This window comes from Onychomys torridus, chromosome 5 (genome assembly GCF_903995425.1).
Source record: "Onychomys torridus chromosome 5, mOncTor1.1, whole genome shotgun sequence".
Lineage (NCBI taxonomy): Eukaryota > Metazoa > Chordata > Mammalia > Rodentia > Cricetidae > Onychomys > Onychomys torridus.
The window spans coordinates 109,044,392-109,058,849 of NC_050447.1; the positions used below are offsets into that span (position 1 = coordinate 109,044,392).

A 14,458-nucleotide genomic window follows, 5' to 3' on the forward strand; every position below is an offset into this window, starting at 1 on the left:
GGCCTGAGGATGCTCTTTTAGCTCCACCATCTAGAGCACAAGGGCAATCAGAGCAACATAGCTTCATACCTGCCTACATACTGTTGCTCTAGAACCAGATTTAGAGAACCAGATAAGCCCACCCAATGCTATCTACAGGTCTAGGAAACGGCTGCTTGGCAAGTGAAGTGGTTTTTGCCTCTGGAGAGGTAAACTTTTGGTGGTATTTTTCATCTGCAGCTGCTGACACTGAGTGACCCCTGGCACCTGCAGAGCAGTGGCATACTCTGGGAGAGTTGAGATGGCCCGGGCAAGTGGTACAGCTTCTCAATCACATCGCCTGGCCCAAGCTCTACAGTTGGGGCTATCAGGCAGGCAGATGGCTGCATTTTATAAACACCAGTTAAATGCCATTTTTTCTGAAGCCCTAGAATCAAGTTGAAGTCCTCTGCATTTGGGGAACACCCAATTTGAGGCTCTGCTTAGCCAACTTTTGTTTGTGGGCTTTTCTGTCTTAATTCTCCTTTGTTTTTTTTGTACAGATCCCCAAATACAGAGTTAATTTGATCTAAGTTACAAGAATTAGCTCTGTATTATCAAGCCTTGGGCATGTTATGAGGTTTAATTAACACAAAAGCAGCCAGCTGTCAACGGTTTGCGAGTCAAGCCAAGTTTACTCCATGATGGTCTGTGGAAGTGATCTTGTTGGGAGCTACCATTCTGCTTGCAATGTGACACTTGCAGGGGGATGAATTAGGTTGCACAATACAGCTACTTAGATCGGGAGCGCTGTCCATAGATTTGCTGTTAGATGGTGAGTGACCACATATTTGATTGATGCTCAGTATAAACAGTAAGTACCACCTCCACCAGGGCTGGGTGGCACTGCTCCACATGTCAGCTGAGAGGCAAGAGCACACTTTCCATATCATGTCTGTTCATCCAGGCTGAATGCCCTACTTCTTGAATGCTTCACCCCTCAGGAGTGGACCCAGTGGTATGAGATTTGAGACTACTTACAGGTGTACAAGACTTAATTCTGAGCTCAGGAGGTGCACAACTGGATGAATGAGAACCACGTATGACACACAGGCATGAAAATTCCATAATGAAACCTGTGTTGGGTGGAGTTAAGAATGGCCCCCATAGGCTCACATATTTGAATGCTTGCTCATCAGGGAGTGGTGCTACTTGAGAGGATTAGGTGTGGCCTTGTTGGAAAAAAATGTATCACTGGGGGTGGGTTTTGAGGTTTCAAATGCCCAAGCCAGTACCAGTGTCTCTCTTCCTTGGTTGCCTGTGGATCCAGATGTAGAAATCTCAATTACTTATCCAGCACCTTGTCTGCCTGCATGCTACCATGCTCTCCACCATAACAACAACAGACTAAACCTCTGAAACTGTAAGCAAGCCCCATTTAAATGCTTTCCTTGTAGTTTCCATGTAGTTGGGCATGTGTTCACACACGCCTTTAATCCCAGCACTCAGGAGGCAGAGGCAGGTGGATCTCTGAGTTTGAGGTCAGCCTGGTCTACAGAGTGAGTTCCAGGACAGCCAGGGCTACACTGAGAAAACGTGTTTTGAGGGGGAAAAAAAAAAAACAACAGAAAAAAAAAAAAAAAGAATTGCTGTGATCATGGTGTCTCTTCACAGCAATAGACCACTAAAACAAAACACATTACTTTGCACACTAGTTTTAAAAAAGAAAGCTGTACTGCAAAACAGACATCACCATGAGAGAATCTGTACTGCATAGGCACCAGGTGAACACCCATGACAGGCTCTATGTAGTCTGTGCTTAGACTTTTCATGTAGCCCAAACTGCCTCAAACTCAGTGCTCCTGTTCCAGCCTTCAAGTGCAAGGATTACAGATGTGCAACCATACACCTGGCTCACTCATGGCTTTATGTATGTGTGGTTCATGCATATGGAGGTCAGAGGTTAATGTCACTGGGTGTCTTCCTCAATCACTCTTCACCTTAATGTTTGATGTAGGGTCTCTCACTCAATCTGGAGCAGACCAATTTGGCTGGACTGGCTGGCTAGTGAGCTCTCAGGATTCACCTGTCTGATCCTTCCCCTCCAGGGTTACCATGTTGGTGTGCCCAGCTTTTCATGTGTGCTGGGAATCTGAACTCAGGTCCTCAGGTTTGCGTGGCAAGCACTTTACTGTAGATGGACTCACATCACTATCCCTGCTTCCATGACTGTTAAGGTGGGGTGACAGTGAGACTGCTTGTATAAGAATTAGTGACACCTGTCTGGCTACTGTGGCACCTGCGCTACTGGCATGCCTGTTCCAACTCTGACATGTTCCAGTCTCCTTAACACTGACCAGAAATTCCTCCAGTGGGATAGGTCCCTGGAAACTCCCCACAAGTTAAGCAAGTTATGTGGTGTGTGCCTTGTGTTTGGAAGGAATGAATTTCTACAACAAAGGACATCTTCAGTACCTGGGAGAGGCTCCAAGTCAATGGCCACTGCTGACTGGCTGATCATCAGAGTCACCCAGAGAGCTGTATTTTATTTTTATTATTTTTTAAAACATAATTTTAAAGTTTAATTTTCCATGAGTATTTTGTCTGCATGTATGTACATATACTATGTGCACACCTGGTCACTGCAGCAGCCCGAAGAGGGCATCATATCCCTGGAACTGGAGTTACAGATGGTCAGCAGCCACCATGCCAGTTCTGGGAATAGAACCTGGGTCCTCTACAAGATCAAAACATATTCCCAAGTGCTAAGCCACCCCTACCCCCACCAGAACTGCATTTTAGACATTTCAATCCCTGTGCACTTCATTCCTGAGGACTCTAAGATGCTAAACAGATGTACTCACAAGGTGTATGTACTCAAAAGGTGTTCCCAGTGTCCCTGGTGTTAATCAGATCTGGGCCACAGGACTACACAAGGCACTTTCCGAACTTCAGTGTGATGGCCTCCCTTGGGGATTACCAGAACTAAGATTCCAATATGCATAGGTTGGGAAGGGGCTTGGGACTCTGAGCTTGTAGGTTTGTGTGATGTACCTTGTGCTTACCTTGATCCAGGCCCTTATTACCTGCCTCTGAACTGGTGCCTGGACTTGCCTTCACAAAGGCAACCTTCAGCTGGTGGTGGGACCTTCCTTTTGGGTTCCCACTTTTACAGTTCCTGCCTGTCTTGTCAGGAAATAAAGGCACATTCACTGTAATGGGTTTATTTGGTACAAAAGGGTAGGGATATAATTCTGTTTATTTTTAACTAAGACACAAAGTCTGCAAAAGCTCTATACATAGATGATCTGTAAGATGGGTGAGATGGAGAGGAGACACAATAACACATGGCATTATTCTGAGTGACCTCCAGCTCTTCATTCTGACACTTGGATTGAGAACACACAGCCATTTCTTCACATTATGGCTTTGACAGAATGCAGATGTGACCCAGTTTATCAGCCCCTACAAGGCAGGCAGAGCAAGAGGCCACGTTCAGCCCGTAATGGGAGGTTCCACACCACACAGAATGGAGCTGAAGGTGGTCAATCCTGCTGCTGGAGGCTGTTTCCTAGGCTAGGCTCCTATGTCCTGGGCTTCTCTTGACTCTCAATGATCAGCTTGTCAGTCGAATACAGTTGGCCAATATGCACCTGAAGGCAAAGAAGAGACAAAGGTTAAGAACTGTGGGACTCTGTCAGCTTTGGTTTGAGACAGAGTCTTGCTTGCTATGTAACTCAGGCTAGCCTTGATTTGGGCATCCTTCTGACATAGCTTCCCAGGTGCTGGAATTATAGATGTGTGCCACCAGCCTGGCTTCATTTCTAATAACTATGTGCAGGTGCCTGTCATGGCAGACTGCAGCCTCTGGAAACTGTACCACAGGACAAAGTTCATTCCCATGTGCCATTGCTAGTTCCCTTAATATCCCTCTCCCAGGCTCCCTGCTATGGGAGGTTAGTGAGAGCCCCACATTTCTCTCAAATGTCACCATGGCCAGTCTTGGTATCTGGAGCTGGCAAGGCTATCCACTAGGCTCCCTGGTTGCCAGCTGTGGGCAGAGCCATTCAAGTGTAGAGCTCTTACCCCAGGGGAATTTCTTCCTTTCCAGGGAGCAAGGCTGTGCTGGGGCTGCCAGTTTGTGCTCACTGCTCCTGCTCCATCTTTCCTGCCTCTTTTCTTCTGTTGTGTCCTCTTTAAGTGTCTCTGTTGGTATCCCAATGCTCCCACTAGCTCAGATGTTGGAGCAGCAAAGCAGGGCTGCCCCTTTTCTAAAACAGAGTCGTTGTCACGGTTTCTCACTAAAGGCACTTCCTGGGCGATACTTTAAGAAACAAAACTGGGGAAGAAAGTGCAGAGCATTAGGACGTCCGTCTGGGTCTCAGCACTGGGACACTCTCTATGGACCATCTGGGGCGAGAAATTGCTCTTTACGAAGACAAATAAGAGCACACTTCCAAAGGCCAGGGCTACCACCCAGAGTGGTCATGTGTCAGAATCCAGACTCTCTCAAGGGTTCTTCTCCCTTCCCCCTCCAGCCCCCTCCCCCACGAGATACGGGTTCTCTGTGTAGCCCTGGCTGTCCTGAAACTTGCTTTGTAGACCAGGCTGGCCTCAAACTCAGAGATCCACCTGCCTCTGGCCCCTGAGTACTGAGATTAAAAGTGTGTGTCGCCACATAGGTCCTTTTCCTGCCTTAATGCTCTAGCTTAAAGAGAGGACCCAGGAGAAGGGAGTATGTCGTCAGCAAGGAACACGGTCAGTGTGGTTTGCTCCCACCAATGGTGGCTGCTGCAGAGGCTCTCCCGACTTCCCTGTTTCCTGCGCATTTGTCTTATCCTTGTTCTGCACTTGAGTAGACACTCACACAGGAAACTTAACAGATACATTATCTAAGTGCAGAGTGTGGAAATAAGTATCAATGCAGGTGCTTCTGTTGCCAGCAACAAGTGCTTTAGAATAATTGTGAATGAAATTACAGTGGTAAGCTTGCTTCTATATCTGTGGTCTTGTCTTCTCATCAACACAGAGCATGCCAGATAGATGGGACCTGGGAAGGTGCATTTCTTAGAAGCAGGACTGTGAACACTTTGGTGAGCATGGCTGGAACCTTGTTCAGGTCTGGTATTGGGTAGAGGTTCTTTTTTTTTTTTTTTTTTTTTTTTTTTTTTTGCTCATTTATCCATTCATTTTTTGGATTTCTAATCTTATCACAATCCTAGTGAGTGGAGCCAAGGGCTAGTTTGGGGTTCCCATCTTGACAACCTGAAATAGCTGCTGGTGTGGGAACTATGTCTTAAGAGAAAAGCCAGTGTTTTTCTCAACCCTGCATATTTGTAATATATATCAGTAAATTGTAAGAAAGTACATATTCATAAACTTTCATATATTTGTGAATTGTTTGGTGCTTTTTAACTCACTGAGAAGCTAGCTCTCTGGAGGCTGGGTTGCCCCTGTCCTATCTCAGACCCAAGCATGTTTATGTCGGCGTGTCCTCCAAGCCCCTCACCTATCCAGCACTGGGAAACAGGAAAGAGAACAGAAGCCAGCCCAAGGGCAAAGCTCTCAGGTCCTGGAGAACAGGAGGGTAACTTGTTAGGATAGAAACCGCAAGTCCTGGAACACAGCTGGGAGGTGAGTCATTTCCAGGCACCTTCTCAAAGCAACCCTGCTACTGTTTATCTCATGACACAAACATAAAAATGCCTGTGGTGGTCGGCTAATTACAAGTCTCCCCCAAGAGAACATTCTGCCTGGGACCTTCTTCCCCAGCACACACTTTGGCTGACTATTTTGCTTGTAGGAACTTTTCCCCAGTCAGTTTCTGCTGGATGTTGTATCTGATCTGATGTCCTACTGTATTTTTGCTGTTTTATTTTTTCATTCCTGATTGCTATATACTTAATAAACATACTCCTTCAAAGCCAAAAGTATGGCTATTGTGGGTCATTCTCATATGAAACAGACCTATTGACTCAGTATCAAATAGTTTTCAGAAAAAGTGAAATACAGATAATTTTTTAAGCGAAGTAACCATATCACTATATTTTGAAATGTCTACATATGTGAACTAGGTTAAATGCATTATTTATTTATTTAACTTTATTTAACAGCTCAAGTGGGTCAGAAGGGGTGTTGGGGGAGGGAATGGGAGGAGAGGAGGGAGGGGAAACTGTGGCTGGGATGTAAAATAAATAATTTGTGAAAAAAAATCCAGCTGTAAGGCATTTTCTTAATTAGTGATTGTTGGAGGAGGGCCCAGCCCATTGTGTGTGGTGCCATCTCTGGGCTAGTGGTCCTGGGTTCTATAAGAAAGCAGGCTGTGTGAGCCAGGGGAAGTCAGTAAGCAGCACCCCTCCACGGCCTCTGCATCAGCTCCTGCCTCCAGGTTCTTTCCCTGTTTGAGTTCTTGTCCTGACTTCCTTAGATGATGAACAAATGATATGAAAGTCTAAGCCAAATAAATGCATTCCTTCCTTCCCAAGCTGCTTTGGTCGTGGTGTTTCATCCCAGTAACAGTCACCTTAACTACGACACCTGGCCTTCAGCATGACGGCTGAGCACTCGCAGCTATCTGGCACTGTGAGAGAAGTCAGATCTGGGAGTCACACACTAAGAATGAGCATACAGGGGAAGTACCCGATTCCTAATGTTCATAGAGCGGCCTGCTAGTTTAGGGTATCCTCCTGGGGGCGGGGGTGTGTGTAAAAACCCACTGTTTTAAAAAGCTATTGTTACTTTGATTTTGTGTTATGTAGCTAAAACTAACTCATAACTGGTTTGAATATACACTGAACATTAGCATATGATTGATAGGGAAAACGAAGGTCAGTGTCAAGGAGGAGGTATACCCTGTCCTGTTCATAATAAAGGAAAGTGTCCCTATGACAGAAGTACCACTAAGATAATGGCAATGTTCCAAAGTTTAAAGACATCATGAAGGGACTTCAGAAAGTTTCCCTCCCCAGACATTGGATTGCATTATGGTACACAGCTGTTGACATTTTGATGGGAAGTTTTTTGGGAAGCGGTCCTAGGGTTGGACTCAAGGCCTTGTACATTATATGCAAGCACTCCACCACTGGGGTACTGACACTCCTAGTCCCTTGTCCCTGTCCCCAGTCTGCTAGCTTACAATAGGTTTAAAAATGTGCTCACTTGTACAGTGTTTGTCAGCATGCAAAACCCAGTATTCAATCCCTAGAACTGTATAAAACAGGTGTGGTGGTGCACACCTGTTATCCAGCATTTGAGAAGTGGAGGGAGGAAGATCAGATGTTGAATGTCATTTTTGATACATATTGATTTCAAGTCCAGCCAGGACTACATGAAACCCTGTTTCAAAAAGTCAAAAACAAAACCAACAAAACTAAAAAAAGTGTGCGCACGCACACAAAACAAGATATTTAAATTTGGAATTGAAACTTGCTAATTCTACTTAACTTTATGTTATGATCATTCACTATTTTTCTGAACTAATGTGTGTGTGTGTGTGTGTGTGTGTGTGTGTGTGTGTGTGTGTACACATGAGTGTAAATGCCCACAGGAGCCAAAGGTGTCAGGTCTCCCTGGAACTGGAGTTACAAGTTATTATGAGCCACCCAATGTGGGTTCTAGGTCCTCTGCAAAAGCAGAAAGCATTCTTAACTGCTGAGCCATCTCTCCAGCACCTGAATGAATATCTTTAATGGTTGTATGAAGATGTGTCATTATAAAGACATGTCATATGTGTTTAGTAGTTTCACATTATGAACATGTAGACTGCTTCTGGTTAACACCAGGATGACCACTTCTATGTCTTTCATGTATGTGTGTTTGTGTGTGTGTGTCTGTGTCTGATTTTTTTTGTTAATGAAAATTTCTAGAAGAAGAGTTACTGAGGGTAGGTATGACATTCTTAGGAATCCTGAAAGAGCTTCCAAATGGCTTTCAAAGAGGTCTGCTTGTTTTTGCAGCTGATGGATGCTCCCTCTGGTGGTCTGTCTGAAGGCTTTGGTGACACAAGACTGAATTCACGTATCAGTTAGGTTTTTAAAGTCCATTTAAAATTTCAGTGCTGGGATAGAACCCAGGGCCATATGTATGTTATATTAGACGAGCGCTCTCCCCTTGAGCCACACTCCCAACTCTTAAAAAAAAATTCATTCAGATGTATAATTTTATGGCTTGGGTTGTGGTTTATGCAATCAGATCTTGATAATGTAAATAGTGTTAAGTAACAAAAGACGAATGAGATCTGCTGGTCTGGAATCTTGTCTGCACATAGTCATCCCTCCACTGCTCACCGGCTCTGTCTGTGAATGTTTCACACACTGCAATCAGGCTTCAAGTCTCTGACTTCTGTGCCTTTCTGCCTTTCAAGAGAGGCTCCCTTGATGTCCACCCCAGCAGAGCCTGCCCACCCTTTGGGCTTCCCTGGTCTCCTCTGTAGAAGGGGCTCTCTTCCCGAGAGTGCATGACAGAGATGGCAACACTTATATGATGTTCACATGTCCCACACTGACCCCACATGAGCCTGTTTCAGTGACTGATGGAAGGAGAAGGCAAGAGGAGATGGAATTACTGTGTTGCTCTCATACCCACAGCTCAGGATAGGACAGGCATGTGGGCAGTGTCCAGTAAGTACTGCCACCTACCACATAATGATGTTCTAATCAAAGACACATGTTCTATGTGATGGTGGCCCTATTTAAGATCCTATTTCCTAGTGGCACTGTAGCCATATTAGTTTGTGCAAACACACTCTACAATGATCCCACAGTAATAAAATGGGCCAATGACATATTTCTCAAGCATATCTGACCCATCAGTAGTGATGCACGACTGTTATTTGGTAACTGAAAATGGTGGTGTCTTGTAGCCTATGGCCATAAGATTCTATGCTGGCTACTGTGAAACCTAGATCTGCTGCAACTAAGTGTAGAAATACAGACCCAGTGAAGGCAAGCTGATAAAAACAGCAATAGGATGATCATTTCCTGAATCAAGAATGTCCACTGACTGTTGAACAGAACCAAACAGTTGGCTGAGCAGAGGGTTTTATTCCATAATTCAGGCTTATAGGGATTAACCCAGAGCAATTACAGAATGGAAAGTGAAACATTGAATTCACGCATGGAGGAAATTCCAAACAGCTATCTGAATGAGTGCTACAGAGCTGAGCCCACAAATATACACCTAACTGCCCTTTTGCATTTCTCAGGCTGTACCAGTCATCAGCACACTCAGGAGGCTAGTGGGATTCGGGCGCAGCACTGATGACACAGCATGTTGCTGCTGGGCTGCAGGTTAAGGGAAGTAAGGAAGTGCAATTAGCAGCCTCAAATTACAGCCCCCTCAGATCCACAACTGACTTCCACGGCCAGGCCAGACAATTACTGTGCATAAAATGGCCATTAAAATGGATCATACTTTTTTTCTATAAAGTTTGGGAGTTGGCATTAAAGTCTATGAGAAAAATACAGATTATACAACTACGAGTAGGTGGGGGAACTGAAACATAGACAAAGAGGTTGCTAAAGATGAAGCAGGATCCAAGAAAAAAGCATAGGCCTTAGTCTTGGAGGTCTTTACTGCCAACTCTTCAGAAGTGATGTGCAGTCACTCTCCAATGCATCTAAGACTCAAGGGCAGAAGAGCTGGACTCAACAGCTGGGACTTGGGGAGGGGAGAGAGACCTGCCAGTGGACTGGATCTGCCAGCCAGGAGTTCTAAACCTGCCCCTGCTACTTCCTGCTTGTTTCATGGAGTAGCAGAGAGTCAAACTAGAGAATAGGTATGGGGAGCACTTACTTAGCAACCATTCTAGCTGCTCCCAGAAGTCCAAATACAGGGAGGCACATGGCAAGTGCTTGTTAATTGCTACTATCCATCTCAGTCATGATGTGCATCAGAGGGTCCTAAGCCCCAACTTTAGGAATCTTGAAGGTCTCTCTCTACCTGTAAGAACCTATGGATATGTACTGATTAGACTGAGGCATGTGGCTTTGAATATGAGGGTTTTTTTTTTTTTTTGGTCATTGTTGTTTTGTTTTGTTTTTGGTTGAATTTGAGGAATGACTGACTGTTGGGTTGGTTCTTGTCTCTAGGGCTGTGGCTTCCTGCGCAGCAAGGGACTTTGTACTTCCAACTGGTCTGCGGGCTTAGTGAGAAGGCAGTGCATAGACACTGGAAGTTAAAGGGGGTGAGGACTGCTGGCTTTGCTGGTAAAGCCCAGGGTAGAATGCCACTGCTTGCTTCCTTGAGGTAAGCCAGCCAGGCAGGACATTTCCTGGGCAAGTGGCAAGTGTGCCTCCAAAGCATTGTGATGACACCCTTACTACCCATCGTGAGGAAAGGGACAGCAGTGTCTAATGAGCATTTGCTATGTGCCAGGCACGGCTCTAAGTATTTCATTTAAGAGAACATAACTTGTTTTGCTTGAATTTTCATTTTTGGAAGGCATGTCCTTGCTCTGATGAGCATGTCTTTTCCCATTTCACATACCAAAGCCAGTATTGCAGTGATCTACATGATAAATGCCAGTATTGTACCAACTTCACAGTGACCAAAACCACACAGAGATATAATCTTAATAAGAAATGTGTGGTGTTGATGAGATGGCTTTGTGTGTAAAGGCAGCTGCCAAGCCTGGTAAATCTGAGTTTACTCCTCTGGACTTAGAGGGGGGGAAGAGCAGATCTTGCCTGTTGCCCTCTGATCCTTAAACACATGCTTATAGCATGAGTCTCTCTCTCTCTCTCTCTCTCTCTCTCTCTCACACACACACACACACACACACACACACACACACACACTTAATAATATTAAAAAAAAAAGAAAGAAATATAAGTGATCTTTAGGAAGAAACTAGAAAACTTAAATCTAGGGTGAGTGTGGTGATGTATACCTGTAATTCCTGCACCCAGAAGGCAGAGGAAGTATGGTGGCCCATAGAGGCTTCCTAGTGATACCTTACTCAAGGTCAGAGAATCTGATCTTACTTTACCCAGCAGGGCTGCATAATGGGATGATTTTGCCACTGGTGTGGTTACCAGGTGTTTGGAAGGGTCTACACTTGGTTGTATGGTGTGCTTTAATCTTGCAAGGAGAAGGTCTTTTGCCTCTCCCCTTGGCACATTATAAAAAGTCCTTTTGAATAAAGCTCTGGGCGCAGCTGTGAATTGACCCAGGGCCCTCCCAAAGCTATTCTGTGTCTCTGTCTTTCTTATGTCTCTTTCTATTTTTCTATCTAATATTTCTTCATTCCTTTCTCCACTCTCACAAGGAAGGAGAACACCTACCAGTTTACCAGCCTGGGATACAGTGTTTTCAGGGTGGTCAATACCATATCTAGCAAGATTGTCATAGAAAGCCAAAAAAATAAAATTATCCTCTTGCCCAAACTTAGAAATTTAGAATGCTTCCTCTCTAGCATGGTTTCTCATTACAGCCCCAGATTAACTTATAACTTGCTATGTTGTAGTCCCTGGCTGGCCTCAAACTCCTGGGAATCCTGCTTCAGCCTCCTGAATACTTGTATTACAAGTGTGAGCAATTGTGACCAGCGTCTAAAACAGATCATAATGAAATGTGAGACAATCCATGCTCATGGAAGGCATAATTTATTTGACTAATAAGAAAGAGATAGGGCTGGAGAGATGGCTTAGAGGTTAAGAGCACCGACTGCTCTTCCAGAGGTTCTGAGTTCAATTCCCAGCACCCACATGGTGGCTCACAACCATGAGATCTGGCACCTTCTTCTGTATAAATAAATAAATAATTAAATAAAATAAAAGAGACAGAAGCTTAGTGTATAGTACAAGCTCACAATCCCAGCATCAGGTCAAGGTAGGAGGTCTGTAAATGTGAAGCCAGCCTGGGCTCTAAAGCAAGGCCTGATTCAGGAACAAAACAAAACAAAGGACCAAACAAATGAAACACCAAAGACAATGATGTCAAAACAGAGAACAACAAAATCTGAAATCACTTTTGGGATACAACCAAAATAGCATGGTGCTCACCAGAGGTGGAGGGAGGGTTGACAGAGCAGAGCCTTTCACACTGGACCCTGTTATAAATTAGCTGATACACCACCCCCATTTTGGGAATTTGACTAGACTTGAATAGGTTACTGAGAACGTTTCTCTGAAGATCCTTAAATATGTGGCATATATTACTCTAAATATATTTATTTCTGTTTCTTTTAATCTAAAAATGTTTTTCCCAAGATGATCATGAATTTCTAGTAAGACACACTGAATTTATCCTGTGTTTCCATACACTCAGTTTCAGAAGCACATTTTAAAGATTTCTCGCTTTCTCAACATGGGTCTACATTTACCAGGGGATTTGAAAGGCAATGAACACAACACAACACCTTTCAGCTATCAATTAATGAACCTCCTATGCATTCCACTGGAGGCCTCTTTTCACAGGGCAAGTGATCAGCTGTCTGCTCTGGATGGCCTGCACTGAGGAGGGCAAGCACAGCATCAGGGCCTCTGGCTTATGCAAACACCAGACAGCTTTTCCAACTGTGCAATGCAATCAGTGATTCTCTGTGACACCATTGCAGCCTCATTGTAGCTGTCCATTCTGTCTTTAAGCCCTGACTTAGAGACATTCTTAATGAGGACAGAGGTGGTGAAACAAAACTTGCTCCTCTCTGTAACTGCTCCTGGCGAGAGTAATGAACAGGGTATGGGGTGCAGCTCACTGGTAGAGCTCACTGCTTGGCAATTTTCAGGTGCAATTATCATCACTGAAAAAAAGAAAAAAGAACAAACATGCTCCCCTCCTCACTTCCCACATCACAGCCTGTAATTAATGTTGTTATCCTTGTGCTCAGGGACAGAGAAAGCAGATGCAAGAGTGTGTGCTCTCATTAGTACATCCATGCATCCTGTTTACACCGGCTGTCCCTGCAGGATTAGTGATACACAGTGATCCTCCTCTCAAGTGTGCTGGTTTGGACAAGGAATGACATGGTTACCACTCTTACCTGCTGTCACCAGCTTTCTGGGCCATCTCATTGTTTGCCTGCATGCCTGATGTTCAGTTCCAGAAGTAAGCCCACCATGTGAGGACCATTCTTTGCATTCTAGTAGGGAAATGAAACTATTTTAAGGGACCTCAAGGAACTGTGGCCTCCCAGGAGCCTGAAGTCATGGGCTGCCAGAGGCTTCCCATTTCAACAAGTTTTTAGTTCTTGTTACAGGGATGAATTTGTTTCGAATGGATGCAAGTATGGGTGCAGAGACTCCTAACAAGGGCCATATACCTAACCTGGGGATTAGTTTTTCCAGGCAGTCACTGTCAGGATAACACTTGAGTTGCTTATTAGGGAAGTCATGGGATGAGGAGAAGGCCAAGCCATCCACTGCTCTTTCTTCTGATTGATATCCTTGGGTGATAAATGACAGGAAGTGTAATCTAAGGAGATTAGGGCCAACCACTTACTCTTACTTTTATTATTGAATGAATACTTTTAAAAACAAACAAAAACCCAGAGCAGAGCATTTCCCCACCAAGTCCTTCCTGAAGACAAATGAGATGGAGAAGAGACTGTGCAGTTTATGGTGTTCTGTAAGACTCTAGCGCCTGCTCACTGCTCTCCAGAGCTGGGACTTGAGGATGCTTCCAGCTGCTGGTATAGACCACTGCTCAAGGTGGGGAGGTTGGTTAAAAAACAGGAGACAGGCACTCGTTCTTCTAGCATATTCTACCACCTCTGCTGGGGTGGGTAGAACTGGTAAGGCAAGGACAGTGGACACAAAGATGCCCAGTGGGAGTCCCTAGAAGCCTCGTGGGGCATTACATAACAGGCTCTGAGAAATGATAGCCTCTGAACAGCAGACCCAACTCAGGCATTCTGCCCTTCCTGGAACTGAGCAAAACCTGAGACCCAAACATCACGTCAGAGTAAAACTTGGTACTTTGCCAGGCATGGTGACAACAGAGTCTGGGCGAGCTGCCAGAGACAATGTTCCATCAGCGATCACGCTCCTGCACCAAGGGTGAGACCTAAGCTTGGTACACGTTAGTCCCTGAACTCACCACTTCAGGTCACCAGCACCTCAGCCATAGGCCTTCCCCTGATACACAGTTATTAGCAAGGCTGTGCAAATAAATGCCCACCATCCTTCCTAGATTACAGGCCAGAATGAGCAAACTCCTGACTATGTCTGTTCTCTGCTCTGGGGAGGACAGCAGGTTGCTTCTTGCTATTTACTCCTTTAGGAACACTGTTATTAGGGTAAATGAGAAGGCAGGCTCATAGAAGCTGATCAGGACAAAGGATAGCCCTGCTTTGTTCACACCATTGCAGATGCTCTGTCCTGCCTCTGCTTCAGCTGCTTTTGGTCTATTATCTCTGCCAGTTGATAACTGCCCAGTACCTTACCTGGCTAGACACTGGACAGCTCTGATGTCTGCACAGCTTTATGTGATTCTAAGTTTTGGATTTGTGGGCTTCCAGAATTGAGAGGTCATTACTGAGAGTCATGGTTTCCTTAGTTCT

The 14,458-nt window shown here is 44.9% G+C and overlaps 1 protein-coding gene across 1 annotated transcript in view; it reads right to left on the reverse strand.

The window, feature by feature from the left end:
• Nucleotides 1-3,166: 3,166 nt before the first annotated feature.
• The window catches only part of Lyrm4 (LYR motif containing 4), a 128,247-nt gene continuing 116,955 nt past the window's right edge, over nucleotides 3,167-14,458 (reverse strand). Inside the window, exon 3 of the mRNA XM_036189044.1 lies at nucleotides 3,167-3,611. Within this exon, the coding sequence (XP_036044937.1) occupies nucleotides 3,543-3,611 (69 nt within the window). The 3' untranslated portion in view covers nucleotides 3,167-3,542. The remainder of the gene's footprint in view (nucleotides 3,612-14,458) is intronic.